Source organism: Schistocerca piceifrons, chromosome 2 (genome assembly GCF_021461385.2).
Source record: "Schistocerca piceifrons isolate TAMUIC-IGC-003096 chromosome 2, iqSchPice1.1, whole genome shotgun sequence".
NCBI classification, from domain to species: domain Eukaryota; kingdom Metazoa; phylum Arthropoda; class Insecta; order Orthoptera; family Acrididae; genus Schistocerca; species Schistocerca piceifrons.
Genome location: NC_060139.1, coordinates 655,047,682 through 655,071,925, shown reverse-complemented (window position 1 = coordinate 655,071,925; position 24,244 = coordinate 655,047,682). Strand labels below are relative to the sequence as shown.

At 42.7% G+C, this 24,244-nt stretch overlaps 1 protein-coding gene across 1 annotated transcript in view; it reads right to left on the bottom strand.

Annotated features, from left to right (window-relative positions):
• Positions 1-3,130: 3,130 nt before the first annotated feature.
• Positions 3,131-24,244, bottom strand: part of LOC124775706 — a 34,880-nt gene continuing 13,766 nt past the window's right edge. Inside the window, exons 3-4 of the mRNA XM_047250533.1 lie at positions 15,067-15,256; positions 3,131-3,444 (exon numbers count right to left, since the gene is read on the bottom strand). Of these exons, the coding sequence (XP_047106489.1) occupies positions 3,131-3,444; positions 15,067-15,256 (504 nt within the window). The remainder of the gene's footprint in view (positions 3,445-15,066; positions 15,257-24,244) is intronic.

Sequence of the window (24,244 nt, the reverse complement as noted above, 5' to 3'; positions counted from 1 at the left end):
CTCTTTTTAAAGTTTACATTAACATCTTACTGAATCTTTTAAACATTCCAATCTTCTTTGCCAAAATACAGAATTCTTTGCAGTTACTAGTTTTAGTATTGGCTGTATTAGATGATGAAATATAAATATATTTTACTTTTTGAAGAAATGCTGTTGGTGACATTCAGGCTGTTTACGAAAATTTGAAGATAGGCACAATAAGTATGGTAGGATAATGATGTTCAAGAGAATTGTCTCACGTAAGTAACATCTTTCTAGCATTATTTATTTTGCTATTCCACAGTCAGTCATTATTACACATGATATATTGTTCAATTGCAGTTAAAATTGCAATTGCAATTAAAGTACAAGATCACTTGAAGTATAAATATATTCAAAATAATTTATACAATTAACAATGTCCACCAGACAAATTTAGAATTCTATTACTAGCAAACTACACAAAGCTAAATGTATTTTACAAGACTACAGGGCTACAAAACAATTGTATTTCTGACATTACACATTTCAACTAGATTAAGTCAGCCACAAACTCTATTACTGTGATCTGTAAAAAGTAATGGCTTCAAAAACTCAAACTGTAATATTCATGTCATCATGATGGATGACTCATATGACATTAACATGTCCCACTGTCAGTTTGCAGAAAATTATTTATTTTGTGATAGAAAAATCATGTATGTGATTTTAAATAGCACATGGGGTCTCTTAAAAAAGTTTGTCCATTTCGTTTGCAGTGACTGAAATACGATACCACAAAATTGTGATATAATTTTAGCTTTCTGTTAACCAAAAAGAAATTTCTGAGAATAACACTGAAGTCAGTTTTGTTATTCTCTTTTTCTTTCCCCTTTCAGTTCCTTCCTTATGTCACAATTAGCTGTCTATTTCTCTACCTTCATTTTCTGATCATGTACAGCCAGTCTAATCTCTTATAGCATGTAGTATAATTATTAACTACCACCCTCGTTAATTTTCTGGGTAAATGGTTTCCATATTTGAATGAGAATCAATGTACTCAGCTTAGTTTAGCAATCTGATATAATAAACAGGCCTTACTGTCATTATTTGTGTTTTTCAACACATCTGCTATCATGGTATAAAATAATTATAACTGTTCCACATGGTTCTGAAGACAGTAAACGGGTCTGACAAGACAACACTCTTGAACTAGAAGATACAAATAGTTTTGAGTTTGTCCTGGGAATGTAGAATTGTACTAACCATTTAGCTTAAGATAAAAGAAGATTCACAAATTAATAGTTCTCTCTGAGGTGAAGTGTTGCATGATTAGTTTTAATAAAAAAACATTAAAGAAAATGTGCATGGTGTGAATACTACCAAGTAGTTTTGGCTGCTGACTATATTTGCTTTTTAACATCTAAATCTGGTTTAGATGAATAAGCAGTTCTGAGGATTGATTACAGTTAAATCATAATCATCTTCTTACATGCACGATAAATAAATGAACACATATTGTATGAACTGTATAGTTTTTCTCAACAAGCTGCATAACTGTGTATTTGTTTGTCATTCTTCAATGTTAATTTTCAAATAATGCTCTTGATATAGTAACAATTGAAAATGTTTTGGTTACACAGAATCCACTGAAGAAGGAACTGTGGTTGAATAGAAGCAAGATTGGAATCCTAAATATATTTAACACTGGATGACACCTGTCATGTTTGATGGTGAATGTGACTGAGAACATTCAGATAAGAGCTAAATAATTAGTCACCATTTGTTTAGTCTGTATGAGAAAATTTCACAAATTACATTCCAATTATTGCTCTTGCAATTCATCATTAGAGAACAGTGTATGGAAGTGGGAGAATGATATTTATATGTGATGTATTCTCAACATGTGTTATGGTGACATGCAGAGAACATGTGTAAATGTAGATACCTAGTAATATTTCCACCTTTACTGGTGAGTAAATTTTGCTATTATTGTAAGAAGATGTATTTTCCCCACTAAGGAGATGTGGGAAGCACAAAATTACCTATGAATCTAGGGTGAAAAATTGTGCCTAAAAATGCATTCTGAACAATATCAATAAGTGTAGGGTACATTAACAACAGAAAGGTTAACAATCAGAAATTTGTTGATATTTTTACAAAAGAGCTTCTCTCTATCAGGAATTAAAATGAAACTGCATATGAACAATGTAATTTCAGTCTTACATTTTTATCGGAGGATGGATTAGTCTTTAAATTTTTGGAATATTTTATTTAGCAATTAACAATTAAAACTCTGAAGATTGGCGCTTCTGATCAAAACTTTTTTTTATATTTCATTTAGTAAGATGGCAAAAATATTGTCTGAAAAGAATCAAGGTACGGGTTTAATTTTCTGTTAACAATGAGATCATTAGAGGCAGAGCACAAGCTCAGATTGGGGAAGAGTGGGGAAGATAATTAACCATGCCCTTTCGAAAATGGTTTAGAGAAACCTACATATGGAAGACTGGGCAAGGATTCAGAGGACTGTCCTCCCAAAGACGGGTCCAGTGTCTAATGAACATACTACAGTACCTCAGTTTGAGAGAGTGGTACGATGAGTGAGGTTCTCTCCTGGAAAATTATCGTTTTTATTTGCCTAATATAGGTAAAATTTATGTTTCCTGTGCTCAGACAGTAACTGCTAGTATTTTTTCAATAAGTTAGTTTTTCAGAAAAATTAAATCATTATGTATGACAAAGAACACGTGAATAGACGTTTTTACAGAAAGCGACGTGCACGGTGTGAAATAAGTTTCCGCTCTGAGGAGTGTCTTTTAAAAGGCAATACCGCATTGGCCTCATTCGTCAGTATTTACATGGCCCCTTTCAATATGTGCAATTTTATTTACAGTTTTGAATCTCGTTGCTGGAGACTGTGAGTTTATTTACAACCGATGGTGGACTGCTAAAATTACTGTAGTATAACAATAGCACGATCTTATTAAACATTTTGTCAAATACATATTAAACCAATAACCATGTACTAATTATCGATTGCACGAACTTATGGCATTTTGGAGTAGCTGCTCGCAAGTGTCAGTATTACTGCACGTGACGTATCTGCAAATCGAGATTCCTGGAGTCGCACCACAACATGCACTATGAAGACATGTGAAGCGGCCGTGGCTCAGGGCTGTGAGGTGGTCTTTCCCACACGCGCGTGCCTGGAGCGCAGCCAGCGCTGCAGCAGCTGCGTCGTCAGCGAGCCGCCCGCTGGCACGTCGTCGTCGTCATCGTCGTCGCTGTCGCGGCGCCGCGGGGCCCGGCCGCCCACGCCACCCCCTCGCTGCGTCGCCCCCGCTGCTGCCCCCGGAGCCTGGCCTGCCGGGGGCGGAGATCCGGACGACTCGGAGCCAGAGGGCGACTGAGACGGCGTGCGCGGCGTACGGGACCCAGATGGCGGCGTCACCGGCCAGTTTGACGCCGCGTGCCGCACGTAGCCTGCGCATGCGCAGTACCATTCATAGTAACACATTATTGTCTAAGCCCACCTCCCCCACACATGTATGTTATAATTTGTCAAACTGGCTACGTCTGCTAAACATTTGACCGTGTACGGTGCTATTTGACGCGTTTGTCAAGCACAGATCGTGTTTGACATAGTTGTGAGAAATTTTGACTGGCGGAGAATTTGACAAGATGGCGGATTTGTTTTCGTCGATGGTTCGCCACGGAAGTTTAGTGAAAAATTGTTTTATAACAAAATTGTTTTATAACAATGCATCTCACTGTATCGAGAGTTTCCACCACTATGGAACCTAAGATCAAGGATAAAAACAAAACAGCATATACAATTACCAAAACGGTCGAGACATCATATCTTTCCCAGACATATGTTACGCAGGAAGAGGTTACGAACAAAATCAATATTTTACGCATAACATACAAGCTGGAGTGCAACGAAATAAAAGAAGACGAAGTTTTCTGATTCTTCCACGGACGATGTGGGCTATATATATTGTGGTATCCGTATTTTAACGAACTGCCGTTAAAGGAGCACGTAGAAGAGGATAAATTTTCGCATACTAACTAGTGTCAAAATACTCACGAACACAGTCTGCTTCAAAGTGGCAAACTTTGTTAGTCTGCGGGCTTCTTTTGACAAATATGCTGTTAGACAAAGGTGCGTTTGACAAACAAGTTTGCTCGTTTACAGGGGCCTGTAACACAGTTAGTCAGAGAAGATGCCTGAGAGGTGGCAGCATTGTTGCCAGATTTCAATCGCAAACTGCTGACGGCGAAAACTAGACGCCTACTGAGCTGTGAAAACCCTATGGTGTTGCCATAGGAACGTACACAAAACCGTGTGACTTGAATAGTTAAGGTAAACGCGCGAATCAGCATTCCTAATCTCGCTGCAACTGTCAGTAATCTATGAGCTAATGCGCCATCCAACCAGAGGATAATAGAACCCCTGTGCAGATCCTACAGTGACAGGAACATGCAATATTTTATGCAACTATTAAACTAACAGTATTAATGAGTAGTACCTCTTAATCAAACAATAGGACGCTATTAAAAATCATTTGAAACTTTATCTCACAGAGAAATGTATATACAGTTTGAGTGAATACTAAGATGGTGTTTAAATATGTTGTATCATTACTGAAATGTACCTTTAAAAACCATCATTTCTGTATGTTGTTTGGATTGTGTGTATATATAATGTGAAACATTAATATCTTTGTATGCTTATAGACTATTTCTGTTTAATTATTTGTTTCATTTATATGTAATGAAATCAAGTTTGATGTTAATAGCCTATTGTATGACACACCCAATACTCTCAGCTGGATTTTCAGCTGGAGTCCATGGGCAAAAGCCGGCCGAAGTGGCCGCGCGGTTCTGGCGCTGCAGTCTGGAACCGCGAGACCGCTACGGTCGCAGGTTCGAATCCTGCCTCGGGCATGGATGTGTGTGATGTCCTTAGGTTAGTTAGGTTTAACTAGTTCTAAGTTCTAGGGGACTAATGACCTCAGCAGTTGAGTCCCATGGTGCTCAGAGCCATTTGAACCATTCCATGGGCAAAGAATAAATAAATAAATAAATAAATTAAATTTTTAAGTGGGGTAAGCTTCACCAACAAAAAACGAGTTTTCATCATTATCTTCATTTTTTAGACAGAAATGAGGAAACCATTATTTTATTGCAATGCTGTTAAAATTTCAGTAATTTTAAACAAATCACTACTATTCCTATCTTGCCAATGTAATAGGCAGCCTCAGTACTTCCGTCTCGCAATCCACTAAGCACAGACAGCTCTGTGCAGTCAGGGTGCGCCTACAACGCATTCCTACCACGGGAAAGTTCCATCACGGCCGTTCCACGCTGTAGACTTGAGTCATCAATTAGTAGCTCTGGCCGGGCAAGGTGTTACTCAGGCACTCCAATGTACTCGTGTATCATGCAAATGGGTTATACAGTACTACAGGAAATTCAAATACAGAAATTTTACATCAGTACAGGGTTATTACAAATGATTGAAGCGATTTCATAGCTCTACAATAACTTTATTATTTGAGATATTTTCACAATGCTTTGCACACACATACAAAAACTCAAAAAGTTTTTTTAGGCATTCACAAATGTTCGATATGTGCCTCTTTAGTGATTCGGTAGACATCAAGCTGGTAATCAAGTTCCTCCCACATTCGGCGCAGCATGTCTCCATCAATGAGTTCGAAAGCATCGTTGATGCGAGCTCGCAGTTCTGGCACGTTTCTTGGTAGAGGAGGTTTAAACACTGAATCTTTCACATATCCCCACAGAAAGAAATCGCATGGGGTTAAGTCGGGAGAGCGTGGAGGCCATGACATGAATTGCTGATCATGATCTCCACCATGACCAATCCATCGGTTTTCCAATCTCCTGTTTAAGAAATGCCGAACATCATGATGGAAGTGCGGTGGAGCACCATCCTGTTGAAAGATGAAGTCGGTGCTGTCGGTCTCCAGCTGTGGCATGAGCCAATTTTCCAGCATGTCCAGATACACGTGTCCTACAACGTTTTTTTCGCAGAAGAAAAAGGGGCCGTAAACTTTAAACCGTGAGATTGCACAAAACACGTTAACTTTTGGTGAATTGCGAATTTGCTGCACAAATGCATGAGGATTCTCTACCGCCCAGATTCGCACATTGTGTCTGTTCACTTCACCATTAAGAAAAAATGTTGCTGCATCACTGAAAACAAGTTTCGCACTGAACGCATCCTCTTCCATGAGCTGTTGCAACCGCGCCGAAAATTCAAAGCGTTTGACTTTGTCATCGGGTGTCAGGGCTTGTAGCAATTGTAAACGGTAAGGCTTCTGCTTTAGCCTTTTCCGTAAGATTTTCCAAACCGTCGGCTGTGGTACATTTAGCTCCCTGCTTGCTTTATTCATGGACTTCCGCGGGCTACGCGTGATACTTGCCCGCACGCGCTCAACCGTTTCTTCGCTCACTGCAGGTCGACCCGTTGATTTCCCCTTACAGAGGCATCCAGAAGCTTTAAACTGCGCATGCCATTGCCGAATGGAGTTAGCAGTTGGTGGATCTTTTTTGAACTTCGTCCTGAAGTGTTATGACTGACAAGCACGACATACGCTTTCTCGGCTCCTGTCGCCATTTTGTCTCACTGCGCTCTCGAGCGCTCTGGCGGCAGAAACCTGAAGTGCGGCTTCAGCCGAACAAAACTTCATGAGTTTTTCTACGTATCTGTAGTGTGTTGTGACCATATGTCAATGAATGGAGCTACAGTGAATTTATGAAATCGCTTCAATCATTTGTAATAGTCCTGTACTTAGAAAACATTCCTGCTGTAGTGGAAACTGTCCCACTGGTTTCAGTGTACGTCACGGCCTTCTCGGATCCTATTATATAATCAATCGATTTCTGGGACCTGTTATTTGGTTGTTACTCGTAATTAATAATTTTGCCCAATGCTATTCAATACGCATTGTCAAAGTACTTTGTACAATCCGAAAGTAATTTAAGATTAATCGAATAGCATTCCCAGGTGAATGAAGTTGAAGTTTTAGTGAAATGTTCGTCCATATACGTAGCACAAAAGCCGCTCACGACGTGCACTGATCGCATTTCGACAATCAGAGCTCAAAATTTCCACTTTGCGTTTCCCCGATTTTTGGAAGTTGAAAAGTGTCCTGGAAAGACACTGTTTTGCGATGATAGAAGCAGTAAAATAGCCAAAAGACATTTAAAATAGTTGTGAGTCTGGGGAATACGTGATTAAACTCTTGCATTGATTATTAAAAATAAATAAATAAGTAAAAGGCTTCTGCTCAGAAATCTTTTGACTGACCTTCGTGTATAAGCTGTGCTAGATTGCTCTATGAGGTACGAATCCTGTGTACATTTGCATCAGAAATATGAACACACGCACTGTCTTCCTGTACCAATCATTTAGAACATGTGAGGTTGTGACACCGGGAAACGGCATAGTATTGTTCGTGTAATCCATGGAAACGAACTAGAACAGCGTTTCATTGACATTGAGGACGGTAGAATACGAACGACTAGGTATCAAGTCGAAGTAGGCAGTGAATTCACCTTCATAAATAAAAATTGAGTGCTGTTTGTTGGTAAGTGCATCAGTTGAGAACAGCTAGATAGATGTGGCTAATTTCTTAAAATTTTCTTCGTAGTCTGAATAAGGTTGTGGGGGATGGAAAAATTCGAAAAGTTGGCCGGATCATTCGGGAAAACCATAACTCACGATTCGAAAGATGGCTAAGCTTAATTCTTTTTATGTTTTGTTCGTTATGGTACTGGAGAAATTTTCAGAACAAATATCGGGACAATTACAGAGGAAAGTCGGAAAATTCGGGCAAACTGTAAAAACCGTAGTTTTTGTATGCACTCTCTATCATAATTTCCGATAGGAATCACATATTTTGTGAATTCGTTGTTTGTTTTGTTCGTTGTGTTCAAGCCTAGATTAAAAAAAATTTCAGTTTTTTTTTTTTTTACTGTTGTGTTGTTTCGCACTCTGTCCAACAAATGTAGTTATTTTATTTTTATTCAAATTGTACTTTCTTTTGCTACTTTGTGTGCAAATGTCGTTTGACAGCAGACTTATCATATAGCCAGTCGCTTACATAGTGAAAACAACTGATCCACCGTTTATTTTCAGTTGAACTCTGATGGTGTAGTAAACTCATCGCAATAGTTCCACGAAATGAATTAGGTTTCGTCGTTTTATCTCAAATTTGCAGGTTTACATATGAAATACTGTGAATTTTGAAGTGACAAACAGTTATACAGTAACAACAAAGAGAATCATTTGTCCTTTTTCAGCTGAAATGTGATTATTTGCATCGCATTTTATGTCGCGATCGACACAGTTGAATTGAATTGAAAGGATTAAATAGCACTGCAATGCCGCCAATAAAACGAAGTAATTTAGGTCGCAGCAACGCTGCAAACCAAACGATTTTTCGATCTAATCAAACTGCTGAGCAATGAACGAAATGATACTGTCACAGCAAACCAATCGAAATAAAGCATTTCTTTGTTTTGATTAATTACTTGAACATGGATCTTGCAATCTGATTCAAAATGTAAATAAAACAGTTTAAAATTTATTGTTATTCCAAATTTAATGGAAGGAAATAAATCATTTGGTTGATAGGAAATTCTGACTTAAAATTGAGACTTAAATGGTACATGGTTCCAAGTCGATCTCATTCCAGGCACATCACACATTTCAGCGTTGTAATGAAGATAGAAGTCAGCTCGCATTTACAATTTCCCTTTGGTGGGCTTATGAATGTACTCGTCCTCATATTGAACATCCAAGGCTACAATCGTTAATATCCACATCTACATCTACATCCATACTCCGTAAGCCACCTGACGGTGTGTGGCCGAGGGTACCTTGAGTACCTCTATCGGTTCTCCCTTCTAATCCAGTCTCGTATTGTTCATGGAAAGAAAGATTGTCGGTATGCCTCTGTGTGGGCTCTAATCTTTCTGGTTTTATCCTCATGGTCTCTTCGCGAGATATACGTAGGAGGGAGCAATATACTGCTTGACTCCTCGATGAAGGTATGTTCTCGAAACTTCAACAAAAGCCCGTACCGAGCTACTCAGCGCCTCTCTTGCAGAATATTCCACTGGAGTTTATCATCTCCGTAACGCTTTCGCGATTACTAAATGATCCTGTAACGAAGGGCGCTGCTCTCCGTTGGATCTTCTCTATCTCTTCTATCAACACTATCTGGTACGGCTCCCACACCAATGAGCAGTATTCAAGCAGTGGGCGAACAAGTGTACTGTAACCTACTTCCTTTGTTTTCGGACTGCATTTCCTTAGGATTCTCCCAATGAATCTCAGTCTGGCATCTGCTTTACCGACGATTAATTTTATATGGTCATTCCATTTTAAATCGCTCCTAATGCATACTCCCAGATAATTTATGGAATTAACTGCTTCCTGTTGCTGACCTGCTATATTGTAGCTAAATGATAAAGGATGTTTCTTTTTATGTATTCGCAGCACAGTACACTTGTCTAAATTGAAACTCAATTGTCATTCCCTGCACCATGCGTCAATGATCACACTTAAATACCCTTTCTCCTCGTTTTTACTTTTTTACACATTTCCCATACCTTTTCACAGATTCACAAAACGATCACAAGGAGATTTATTGAAATTTGGACAGGACAATGTCTGTCGTGTGAGCTAATTTTAAATAAATGTCGAATGTCAACGTTGCGAAATGAATGGCGCTGTCTCAGCATCCACAACGTGAACACACCAAGAGGCCACCGTCCATTACAGATACTTTCGTAACTTAGTATAACTGGCGATTGACATGTATCATACTCAGTACAACTATACCAATAAACTCAAGTAATCATCATTACTCACAAGCCATGAATTTTGTGCACGCTACCAGTTCTTCAGAAACAATTAACTCCTTCCTGGCAGCCTAAGTAAAGCCAAACTTTACGCCCTCTACCTCTAAGACACATTCACCTTCTCTGATAATCCCAACTATGGCCACACCATGACCCTTACCATCACGAGTTCAGTGGCGCATCAACTGGTCCCTCGCTTCCACTTCCAGTATTTACATTGCACTCCACAAGCAAATTTAAAGCCACCGATCCCTTCCGATTAATGGTAACAGCCCTATGTAACACCATTCTTTGCACCAGTTTTAACCTCAGGTGGTTGACTACTTCAAAAATTCTCATCTTCCCAAAACCCAAAAGACCTCCTACAATAGCTTTTCCTTCCTAAGCATTAGCCTTGCCTCATTTTTCAGCATGGTCCTTGAATTCAGTCTCTCCAAACGCATCCAAAAACACCACCAAAAAGTGTTTCTTACTGAACAAGGTGGTGACGTGGTTAGCACACAGGACTACCATCCAGGAAACGAAGTTCGAAGTCCTTCCAGTCATCCAGTATTTAATATCCTTAAACTGATTAAAGGGAATGCCAGTTAGTACCTTTGAAAAGGATACATGTAAATTCCTTCCCCATCCTTGTCCCATCCGAGCTCGTGTTCTGTCAGTAATACCACACGAGGTGCCAGTATGCCAAAATCTTCCAATCCATGTTTAGGTCTTCTGCGATATCCTTAAATCGCTTTGAACAAATGCTGTGATGATTCCTTTGCAAGCCTACAGCCCATTACCTTTCCTGTCCTTCCCCAATTTGAGCTTGCGCTCCGCCTGCAACGACTTCGTCATCGAAGGGACCGTAAACCCTAATCTTCATTTCTTCCTTCTCTAATGACCTCATTGTCGATGAGTCATTAAGCGCTACTCTTTCTTTCTTCATTTTACAACGAGCGAGTGTGAGTTCTGACCCCACTTTTCCACATACATTCAAGTCCTGCACTTATTCCACTCTGAATATCAAGGACACAACAGGCATCAACACTCGCTCCTCCTATTACTAGACACCGAAAAAGCCTACGGTCGTGTACTGAATCGTAGCCTCCAGTTCAGACATCACTGATAAGCGCTTGCAGTCAATTACAGCAGCATTTTTCATCATATCTGACGAACTGTCAGTCCTACGCAATCCTCTACGACATTTTCCGCCCCACTGCAGGGTACCGCAAAGATCACTGTCTCATCCGATGGTTTGTCTCCACCACAGATCACCTTCCATCCATCCCAGCTTTCACTCATTCCAACGATCCCTTGAACACTAACTAAACAATCTACTCTTCCGGGGTAACAGTGGCACCCTTCCATAAAAACCTGCAGAAAACGCAACAATAATTACGGTGAAAAACACCTTTGCAATCTATCGCTAAGAGTTTTAACCAACAACCTACAGTCGTCGAATCCAACCAACCAAAACATAAATATACCTAGCACTAATATTCCGCCTCCATCGCTGTCAGGGATTTTTCCTTGATCGGCATTCAGCCTCGTGAGGCCAACAGATGAGCTAGTCAAAAGATTAGTAGCGATTTCGAGGTTAAGAAACCCGAGAACGACCGAGAGAGCGGTGTGGTGACAACATGCCCATCCATTCTACATCCAATGACGCATTCACACATGCAAGTCCCACATCTGCCTCAATCACACATATGCTGTGCAACATGCATCCCTGATTTCCCCAAATTGTTCTACTCCCAACAAATCCTCGCATAACATGCATTTTGCCTTACTTTCCTTCTCACATCCACATCACTACCTGCTCCTACAGACCTATAACCTCTCAGATACAGTATCCAGATTCAAGAACGGCTTTCCTTATCTTACATCTCCCGTTAACTTGAGTCTCAACACCCCTCTGAGGTCTCCAATCTACGAGAAGCCTGGCCAGATGTGGCGCTTATATGGTGTGTATATCAGCACATCTTTCCTTTCTTTCGCGCTAAACAGTCCATATCCATTCCCAGAGCAATTTTAATCATTTTTATTGGGATCTGTGCCTTCTGTGAACAATAACTTATTCCGTCCCATCACAAATTAAGAATCCAACCCACTCTCTTCTTGCTTCATTAAAATTCTACCAGTCTCTCAATCACTAATTCCTTCCCCATATAAACTCTACATCCTTTTTCATCTGGCACCTACATCTACCAGGAGCCCCCACTGTCACCGTCTCCAAAGAGCAGAAGAAATCACGTTGAAACATATTGTTGAGAAAGAACAATCCCCATAGAAAACACAAAATATCACAAACTAGACAATATCCCCACCCTAGACCATCCACCACTGTACTATAATAAAGCAATAACTTACACACACTGTAGCCGGGACATATTAGCTCCCCCCCCCCCCCATCCCCCATCCCCCCCCCCACACACAAACTCTCTCTCTCTCTCTCTCTCTCTCTCTCTCTCTCTCTCTCTCTCTCTCTAGCCAGAAAATATACAAAAACACTCACAGAGTGACAGCAGATGCCTTCACCACTATCAAAACAAACAAAACACGAACGCATCCCACAATAACAAAACAAAACATGCAAAATGACAAGGGGACAGTGATACACTACTGGCCATTAAAATTGCTACACCACGAAGATGACGTGCTACAGACGAGAAATTTAACCGACAGGAAGAAGATGCTGTGATATGAAAATGATTAGCTTTTCAGAGCGTTCACACAAGGTTGGCGCCGGTGGCGACACCTACAACGTGCTGACATGAGAAAGTTTCCAACCGATTTCTCATACACAAACAGCAGTTGACCGGCGTTGCCTGACGAACCGTTGTTGTGATGCCTCATGTAAGGAGGAGAAATGCGTATCATCACGTTTCCGACTTTGATAAAGGTCGGATTGTGGCCTATCGCGATTGCAGTTTATCGTATCGCGACATTGCTGCTCGCGTTGGTCGAGATCCAATGACTGTTAGCAGAATATAGAATCGGTGGGTTCAGGAGGGTAATACGGAACGCCATGCTGGATCCCAACGGCCTCATATCACTAGCAGTCGAAATGACAGGCGTCTTATCCGCATGGCTGTAACGGATCGTACAGCCACGTCTCGATCCCTGAGTCAACAGATGGGGACGTTTGCAAGACAACAACCATCTGCACGAACAATTCGACGACGTTTGCAGCAGCATGGACTATCACCTCGGAGACCATGGCTGCGGTTACCCTTGACGCTGCATCACAGACAGGAGCGCCTGCGATGGTGTACTCAACGACGAACCTGGGTGCACGAATGGCAAAACGTCATTTTTTCGGATGAATCCAGGTTCTGTTTACAGCATCATGATGGTCGCATCCGTGTTTGGCGACATCGCGGTGAACGCACATTGGAACCCTGCATTCGTCATCGCTATACCGGCGTATCACCCGGCATGATGGTATGGGGTGCCATTGGTTACACGTCTCGGTCACTTCTTGTTCGCATTGACGGCACTTTGAACAGCGGACGTTACATTTCAGATGTGTTATGACCCGTGGCTCTACCCTTCATTCGATCCCTGCGAAACCCTACATTTCAGCGGGATAATGCACGACCGTATGTTGCAGGTCCTGTACGGGCCTTTCTGGATACAGAAAATTTTCGACTGCTGCCCTGGCCAGCACATTCTCCAGATCTCTCAGCAATTGAAAACGTCTGGTCAATGGTGGCCGAGCAACTGGCTCGTCACAATACGCCAGTCACTACTCTTGATGAACTGTGGTATGGTATTGAAGATGCATGGGCAGCTGTACCTGTACACGCCATCCAAGCTTTGTTTGACTCAATGCCCAGGCGTATCAAGGCCGTTATTACGGCCTGAGGTGGTTGTTCTGGGTACTGATTTCTCAGGGTCTGTGCACCAAATTGCGTGAAAATGTAATCACATGTCAGTTCTAGTACAATATATTTGTCCAATGAATCCCCGTTTATCATGTGCATTTCTTCTAGGTGTAGCAATTTTAATGGCCAGTAGTGTACTTCCCAACACAGAAGTGTAAATGTGTTAAGCGCAGTAAGGTCCTGTGTGCAAATGCAAATACTCAACACATACACGTGGAGGCGAAGAAGAATGGAATAGACAACAAAACAAACATGAATAACGAAAAGAATAAAAACTTTTTCTAGTAATAAGTAACGTATGGGAACTGTTAATGATCAAAACAAACAAAACTGCTCCAGGCAAATGCCGGGATGGTTCCTTTGAAAGGGCCCGACCGACGTCCTTCCCTAATCCGATGACACCGATGACCTCTCTGTCTGGTCTCCTTCCCCAAAGAACTCAACGCAAACAAAACTGTAAGACAAAAAACCATATTGTTACAGTCACCACTGAAAATAAAGTGACACGCGTCTGGTCTTAGTAAGACTTTTATTAGAGTTGCGGCAGACGGTAGTTAACATATACTGTACAACTTGTATACATGCAACTGTGTAAAAAGAGCCCAAAAAACAAAGAAGACAAAATTTTGTGCCTGTATTGTGTGTGTTTGTGTGTGTGTGTGTGTGTGTGTGTGTGTGTGTGTGTGTGTGTGTGTGTACAAGGTGATCGCATACCCTGAATGAAAAAAAAAATCATCAACCGCGTTTGTTTTATGTAATTAGCAGTTTCGGTCAGCAGACCATCATCACACAACTTTAAGACATCAGCCATGTGCACATCGAAGTAATACCAAATGATATCAGTGAAGTGCGGAGATCATTACTGTGCATCATATGACTGATATCATTTGGTATTACTTCCTTTGCCCACGCCACTGCTGCCTCATATTTCTCCGATGATGGTATACTGACAGAAAGTGCTAACAACATTAAATAAAAGCGATTGATGCTGTTTGTTTTACAATTGTCGTATAGCAATCAATGTAGTTCCATAGATATTATGACGAAAACTTTGGTCTCATGCCCATTGACTATTTCCAGGCTACTGTTAAATCGTTATATGCCTCTTTTCTCCCTCTGGATTATTTGAACGCCGTGTCCGATGAGCCTCCAGTATTCCTGTTGTTTTTTACCCCACTGTGAATATATACCTATACCGCGTTCATTAAACTCTATTCGATTTTACTTTCCAATAAAGTTTCTGTCACTACCTACGAGTTGCCTAAGGTTTTGCAGTATTTGTGTCCTCTCCGTGTCCTTGGTAACTCAGAAGACTAAATACGTAACGACACATTACCTGGATCGAGCGGAGAGCTGGGGGATTCGCGGTCCCTGTGCGCGCGGTTGGCGACCCTGGCATCGTAGCCCCAGTGCGGCGGCGGAGACACCTGCTCCTGCTGGCGCCGGCCCCAGCGGAACTTACCGGAGCCTCGCAGCGAGTCCAGCAGCAGCCTCTCTCGCTCTGCCGGCGACAGTGGTGCCAACATCTGCAACAGAAACAGCCGCAGTCCGCATTCTGCTTCCATACACCCATATCAACGTTGCTTGTATGAAGAATTGCTCGACCGCCCATGAGAAGACTGAAGGACATGAATATCGATTTAAGGTTGCAGATGTCGTACACCGACGTTCCAACTGCCAGTACATGAGTGCGACACGGTTTGCATTATGCAAAGTATGGGGTCCATCCTGAATGTTACAAAGCTCAAACCTGTGCGAGTCGCTGAGCTAGAATTTTGCCTATCTTTTCTCAGCTGTTACTCCCAAATCCTCCTTTAATCTATGTATAAGCAGATTTCTGCACCACATGTGCTACTCGTTCAATGCAGTTACATTCACTAGATCTACCTTACAAAGTCAGTGCAACCGGCGTAAATGGATAGTGCTAGCCTTTTCCTTGACCAGTTAAAATTATTTTGAAAGTTGTAACACACCACTCCTTGCCACCCCGTAACGTATTCTTCTTGGCAGTCAGGGATGCCAAACAGGCGTAAGATGGCGGTACCTTTGGTAACCTCGAAGCCTTCTCACATTCTGTTAACTATTGAATAACTAAAACTATTATGTAGGTAAGGAAACGCACCCCGAACTCAATCGTGACGAATGCAGGGCAGTTGCTGCTACGCTGAATGCCGTAACACCTACAACCATCAAAACGAAACGCAAAGTACATCTATATAAAAAAGCTAATAAAAATTCTCTTAACGCCGTTTTAATAGACAGTCTTCACTCCTTCCGATCTGATCATGTAAGGGAAGGAAACTTGAATTATTTCAAAGAGATAGTATCGACAGCAATTGAGAGATATATACCACATAAATTAATAAGTGATGATACTGATCCCTCATGGTGCACAAAACGGGTCAGACCGATGTTGCAGGAGGAGTGAAAAAAAGCTTGCCAAATTTAAAAGAACGCAAAATCCCCACGGCTGGCAAAGTTTTACAGAAGTTCGAAATACAGCGAGTACTTCAATGCGAGATGCTTTTAATAAATTCAATAAGGAAACTTTGTACCGAAATCTGGCAGAAAACCCAAATAGATTCTGGGCATGCATAAAGCAAGCACACCAGTGGCAAGACGGAATCAATACCTTCACTGCGCGATAACAACGGTGAAGTCACTGATGACAGTGACACTAAAGCAGACTTATTAAACACGGTTTCCGAAACAAAGAAGACGAAGTAAATATTCCTGAATTCCAGTCAAGAACAACTGCCTAGATGAGAAACATAGAAGTAGATTCCTCGGTGTCGCAAAGCAGCTTAAATCACTTACTAAAGGCAAGGCTTCTGGTCCAGATTGTATACCAGTCAAGTTCCTCTCAGAGTATGCTGATACAATAGCTCCATATTTAGCAATTATATACGCACGCTCGCTCACAGAGAGATCCGTACCTAAAGACGGGAAAATTGCCCAAGTTATACCAATACCCAAAAAGGGAAGTAGGAGTGATCCGTTGAATTACAGGCCCATATCACTAACGTCGATTTGCAGTAGGGTTTTGGAACATATACTGTATTCGAAAATTATGAAGTACCTCGAAGAAAACGATTTATTGGCACTTAGTCAGCACGGATTCAGAAAATATCGTTCTTTCGAAACACAACTAGCCCATTATACTCACGAAGAAATGAGTGCTATCGACAGGGGATGTCAAACTGATTCCATACTTCTAGATTTCCAGAAGGCTTTCGATACCGCTCCTCACAAGCGTCTTCCAACCAAACTGCGTGCCTATGGAATATCGCCTCAGTTGTGCGACTGGATTCGTGATTTCCTGTCAGAAACGTCACAGTTCGTAGTAATAGATGGAAAGACATCGAGTAAAACAGAATTAATATCCGGCGTTCCCCAAGGAAGTGTTATAGGCCTTCTATTGTTCCTGATCTATAACAACGACGTAGAAGACAATCTTAGTAGCTGTCTTACATTGTTTGCAGATGTTGCTGTCATTTACCGTCTTGTTAAGTCATCAGATGACCAAAACGAATTGCAAAATGATTTAAATAAGATATCTGTGTGGTGCGAAAAGTGGCATTTGATTCTGAATAAAGAAAAGTGTGAAGTTATTCCACATGAGTACGAAAAGAAATCCACTAAATTTCGATTTCGCGATAAGTCACACAAATCTGAAGGCTGTAAATTCAACTAAATACTTAGGGAATACAATAACAAATAACCTAAATTGGAACAATCACATAGATAATGTTGTGGGTAGAGCAAACCGAAGACAGCGATCCACTGGCAAACACTTAGTAGGTGCAACACGTCTACTAAAGACAGTGCTTACACCACGCTTGTCCGCCCTATTCTGGAGTATTGGTGTGCGGTGTGGGATACGCATCAGGTAGGACTGACGGATGACATCGAAAAAATACAAAGAAGGGCGGCTCGTTTTGTATTATCGCGAAATAGGGGAGATAGTGCAACAGACATGACACGTGAACTGGAGTGCCAATCATTTTCGATGCGACGGAATCTTCTCATGACATTTCAATCACCAGTTTTCCCCTCCGATTGCGGAAACATTCTGTTGGCACCCACCTACATAGGGAGAAATTGTCTTCGCGATAAAATAAGAGAAATCATGGCACGCATAGAAAAATTTAAGTGCTCGTTTTTCCCGCGCGCTGTTCGAGAATAGAACGGTAGAGAGACAGCTCGAAGGTGGTTCATTGAACCCTCTGCCAGGCATTTCATTGTGAGTGGCCGAGCGGTTCTAGGCGCTCCAGTCTGGAGCCGCGCGACCGCTACGGTCGCAGGTTCGAATCCTGCCTCTGGCATGGATGTGTGTGATGTCCTTAGGTTAGTTAGGTTTAAGTAGTTCTAAGTTCTAGGGGACTGATGACCTCAGAAGTTAAGTCCCATAGTGCTCAGAGCCATTTGAACCATTTTTAGCAGAATAATCACGTAGATGTAGAAACCCAATTTTATGTAGAACTTTGTTAAGCAAAAGCAACTATATGAAAAGATAAGATTTAAAAGAATATTGTATTCAATGGCACATCGAATGAAGTCATGTGGGTCAGTTGGCGGAAAGCAGAAGGTGCGACGTAAATAAACTAAATTACTGGGGAGGGACGCCACAGCAGCGTCGGTAGTATCAAAACAGAAACAAGAGAGTGACCACTGACTTGGGAATGCTTGTACATGGGGGAGAAGGTGACAATTTACTTGAGACTGCATTAGAAATATAGAAATAATTAACAGTTTTGACGGAATAGTGAGGACGTGAGATGGAAGTGACTGTTGAATAAGAAAGTTATTGATCAAGTTTTACACTGAGGCGTCAAAGGAACTAGTAACGCATGCGTATTCAAATACAGAAATATGTAAACAGGCAGAATACGGCGCTGCGGTCGGCAACATCTATACAAGACAAAAAGTATTTGGTGCGGTTGTTAGATTTGTGACTGCTGCTACAATGGTACGTTATCAAGATTTAAATGAGTTTGAAAGTGGTGTTATAATCGGCGCACGAGCGATGGGACACAGCCTCTCCGAGGTAGCGACGAAGCGCAGATTTTCCCGTAGAACCGTTTCACAAGTGTGCCGTGAATATCAGGAATCCGGAAAAAATCCTCATAACTCATTACTGGGCCATTAACAAGTGTCAGCTTGCGAATCATTCAATGAAACATCATCGATATGGGCTTTCGGAGCCGAAGGCCCACTCGTGTACCCTTGATGACTGCACGACACAAAGCTTTACGCCTCGCCTGGGCCCGTCAACACGGACACTGGCCTATTAATGACTGGAAACATGTTGCCTGATCTGACGAGTCTAGTTTCAAATTGTATCGAGCGGATGGACGTGTACGGGTATGGAGACAACCTCATAAATCCATGGACCTTGCGTGTCAGCAAGGAACTGCTCAAGCTGATGGAGGCTCTGTAATGGTGTGAAGCGTGTGCAGTTGGAGTGATATGGGACCCGTGATACGTCTAGAGAAGACTCTGACAGGTGACACGTAAGGAAGCACCCTGTGTGATCACCTGCATCCATTCATGTCCATTGTCCATTCCGACGGACTTGGGCAATTCTAGCAGGACAATGCGACACCCCACGCATCCAGAATTGCTACAGAGTGGCTCCAGAAACTCTCTTCTGAGTTTAAACACTTCCGCTGGCCACTAAACTCCCCAGACATGAACATTATTGAGCATACCTGGAACGCCTTGCAACGTCCTGTTCAGATCTCCACCCTCTCGTACTCATACGTATTTATGGACAGCCCTACAGGATTCATCGTGTGAATTCCCTCCAATTAGTCGAGTCCATGTCACGTCGTGTTGCGGCGCTTCTGCCTGGTCGCAGGGGCCCTACACGATATTAGTCAGGCGTACCAGTTTCTTTGGCTCTTCAGTGTACTTCACAAAGTACTGAACAGAGAGAATTAACGTTCACTAAATAACACTTTCTCAGTACTTAGAAAAATTTTTAGAGTTGTTTACTGTGATTGTATTTATGGACGTGAAAAAAGTTGTTTCCTTATTGTAATGTGTTTTATCTAATCCATTAGCCCATATTTTTAAGCATTCTACATTTTATGCGCATTTTTCGTCATTCACATTACATTATAGTATACTATTTCAACCCCTCATTTTTTAAATGGTCAGTTTGATGTCTGTCTCATCGGTTATCCAAATTTTTAAATTCCAAGCGCCTTCGGCGTCATTTATATCATTTCATAGTATACTTTCTCAGCTTATATTTGAGATTGTCAATTTGTTGCGAACGGCCGGGCTAGTCACTTTCACGCCCTAATAGAACGCTATAGCATCGCCCCAACGATTTAGAGCCTACGTATTCACTTCCCTTCTCCACGAGCGCCACTGCGTGCCCCGGCTCTACCCAGCCCCACGGCTGCGGAGTCGCAAAACGCAGCGCGAGTATCAGCTTCTTATTCTGCCTTATGCCTGTTTCCATTCTTGATACTCCAATCTGGATCCGGGATGTTGCTTGGTAGTTAGTGATTGTTAACGATCATTAAAGTTATTTTTCTGATACTGAAAGCCTATGATAGTTCTGAGGTGCATTCCCACGCCGCGCTGCAGAATTGTTGTTAGTCATTCTCTAACGCTCTAGGCGAGAGTTGCAATTTTGTGTGTGTGCTTGCTCGGTTGGCAGAGGCTCATATCGTCTAATGGATGAGACGCAAAGAGAAGGATACTGAAGCCAATAAATTACGGTTGCTTCCGTGGGAGCTTGAAGGCTCCTGTTTCGTGTGACTAGTGGGCAATTAAGTTTGAACCGTTATCCAGATTTGTCTTTGTGGAGATTACTGTTGGATGTTGTTAGGTACTATCTAGCCGTCGTATATTCACAGTTAGCATCTGTGTTTTGCAGTCCAATGATGCTCAGTGTAGTCATATACTTACAAATAGACGTCCCACCATCGATTATTTAAAGAATCGAAACCCCATGAATGAAAAAGCTTCAGACATCTGATTACTTTGCAAACGAGTTAATGTGTCAAATGTTTGACGTTAAGCACGTAAGTGAGAAAAAGTTTAAACAACGTTTGAAGTTTTGTTGAAAGTTGGATGTGTATTGTCAGGGCAATTTGCGCTCCGTTTCAAGTAAAAGCTCGTTTTTCATGCAACTCGATATTTATGACGTCATCTCCTGAAATATGTGTCATACAGTGATATAATTTTGCAGATACATTCAGTGGTATATATGGATACTGTCTGGAAAATTTGTTCAGAATAGAGTAAGTAGTAAAGAAGCGATATATTAAAACGTCATGTCTGATCCTGATGTTTTACTGCACGAACTGCGAAAATGTAGTAAGCGATGAACTTCTTTTTTTTCATCATTTTGCAAAGAGTGTTACCAAGAAAAAGTTTCTGAAAGTTTGGAATCATGTGTGAGGTTTGTTACAAGTCGCTAAGCGCCCTCGATCTCAACTGCTGGATGAATATAATCTAGGTAATTTGCGCGCCGTGAGTAAGTCTGCCTTAAGATATACACACAGTTTCTAACTGTAATACTTGTCTTACTGTGTTAAATCTTTCACATAAATGTACGACTATGAATGAGTAGGTTATGACAGCATTTTACATTTTTAAATTCGAGCAATAATTTTTGTTGGCGTTCGAAGTCGTTAGATAGCCGACCTGCAATTAGATCCATGCACCTACACCGGATTAACCGTCTAAAATACACTCCTGGAAATTGAAATAAGGTCACCGTGAATTCATTGTCCCAGGAAGGGGAAACTTTATTGACACATTCCTGGGGTCAGATACATCACATGATCACACTGACAGAACCACAGGCACATAGACACAGGCAACAGAGCATGCACAATGTCGGCACTAGTACAGTGTATATCCACCTTTCGCAGCAATGCAGGCTGCTATTCTCCCATGGAGACGATCGTAGAGATGCTGGATGTAGTCCTGTGGAACGGCTTGCCATGCCATTTCCACCTGGCGCCTCAGTTGGACCAGCGTTCGTGCTGGACGTGCAGACCGCGTGAGACGACGCTTCATCCAGTCCCAAACATGCTCAATGGGGGACAGATCCGGAGATCTTGCTGGCCAGGGTAGTTGACTTAAACCTTCTAGAGCACGTTGGGTGGCACGGGATACATGCGGACGTGCATTGTCCTGTTGGAACAGCAAGTTCCCTTGCCGGTCTAGGAATGGTAGAACGATGGGTTCGATGACGGTTTGGATGTACCGTGCACTATTCAGTGTCCCCTCGACTATCACCAGTGGTGTACGGCCAGTGTAGGAGATCGCTCCCCACACCATGATGCCGGGTGTTGGCCCTGTGTGCCTCGGTCGTATGCAGTCCTGATTGTGGCGCTCACCTGCACGGCGCCAAACACGCATACGACCATCATTGGCACCAAGGCAGAAGCGACTCTCATCGCTGAAGACGACACGTCTCCATTCGTCCCTCCATTCACGCCTGTCGCGACACCACTGGAGGCGGGCTGCACGATGTTGGGGCGTGAGCGGAAGACGGCCTAACGGTGTGCGGGACCGTAGCCCAGCTTCATGGAGACGGTTGCGAATGGTCCTCGCCGATACCCCAGGAGCAACAGTGTCCCTAATTTGCTGGGAAGTGGCGGTGCGGTCCCCTACGGCACTGCGTAGGATCCTACGGTCTTGGCGTGCATCCGTGCGTCGCTGCGGTCCGGTCCCAGGTCGACGGGCACGTGCACCTTCCGCCGACCACTGGCGACAACATCGATGTACTGTGGAGACCTCACGCCCCACGTGTTGAGCAATTCGGCGGTACGTCCACCCGGCCTCCCGCATGCCCACTATACGCCCTCGCTCAAAGTCCGTCAACTGCACATACGGTTCACGTCCACGCTGTCGCGGCATGCTACCAGTGTTAAAGACTGCGATGGAGCTCCGTATGCCACGGCAAACTGGCTGACACTGACGGCGGCGGTGCACAAATGCTGCGCAGATAGCGCCATTCGACGGCCAACACCGCGGTTCCTGGTGTGTCCGCTGTGCCGTGCGTGTGATCATTGCTTGTACAGCCCTCTCGCAGTGTCCGGAGCAAGTATGGTGGGTCTGACACACCGGTGTCAATGTGTTCTTTTTTCCATTTCCAGGAGTGTAGTATTATACAGGGTGTTCCGAAACTATTCGTTCAAATGAATACAGGATCTAAAGAATATCAAAATAAATATATTTCGACAGTGAACATATGATCTCTGTACTCAACTTGTAATGTTAGCGAACATTTTGTTAGTGGTGCCGGCGCAAGCCGTTGCGTCGGTTTCGCTGACTGGGGATGTGTTCTGACTTTCAAAACTGCTCTTTGTACGGATAGTTGCCTGTAGTGGTTGGATATACCTCTGATTTTTAGACAAAGGATATACTTCCAGCATAATGGGGTGCCAGCCCATTTCAGCACTGATGTGAGGAATCTCTGAGATCCACCGTCGGGAACCGATGAATCGGCCGAGATGATCATGTGACCAGGGCACCCAGATCACGTGTCTGAATCTCTTCCTCTGGGGGCATATGAAGCAGCTGGTGGTGCCCGAAGCCATTGTGGCAACAGTAGAAGATCTCACTGCCAGAATTGCCGCCGCTGCTTGTACCATCACGGACATGCCAGGAATCTTCGAACGAACACAAGAAATGGGCCGACAATGTACTGGATGCATACAGCCCAATCGTCGAGCGCGCATTCGGGCACTTCCTGTGAATGCCACTGTTGCAATTAGCATGCCATACGTGTCTTAACTAAGTACATTTTTTTATATTCTATACCTCCTATATTAATATTAACGAATACTTTCGGAACACCTTGTAGATAAAGGGTAATAATTTCTGGTTTGGACTGATAACCTGTCAGCACTATCCCGCGGGTCATGGATGGGCTGCCGACCCATATTTACACTGCTTTTAAACAGGGCACAGAATTAACGCGGGTCGGCCACTGAAGCTTCCCAATTAAAATTCGCACCAATGCGTCGCGTAATTATTATCATTTTTTTTTTTTTTTTCGCGCGTCGTACGTCGCTAAGAACAGCGCGTGAGTTCTGGCCGCAGTTGCGAGTGGGGCCTCGTGCTGTGCCTGCGACCTCTCTCAGAACGAAACGAAAGGTATGTTTAAAAGTTTCTTTAAGATAGTCTTCCAGACTAGTTAGGCAAACTACGCTTCTGTCTGATGGCTAAGCGAGTGCGTGCTTCTCTTGGATGATCGCATTCTCATTCAGCAGCGGGGTTGAAATCCCCATTTCATACACTTTTCCTGAATCGTTTAGGTCAATGCCGTCAAGGTTCTTCTGGAGCGATCATGATGGATTTCCTAGGCTGTCCTTGTCCAATACAGCTAGTGCTACGCATCTAATCACCTCGTCGTTGACGGGACGTCAAACCCCAATCTTCCTTCCTTCCTCTTTAGGGGAGGAACGTGCTCTTCAAGCATGAATGCCGTTCGAGGCTGTGGGATGATTCTGGTGTCGCAGCTTTCCTTCCCTCTTCTT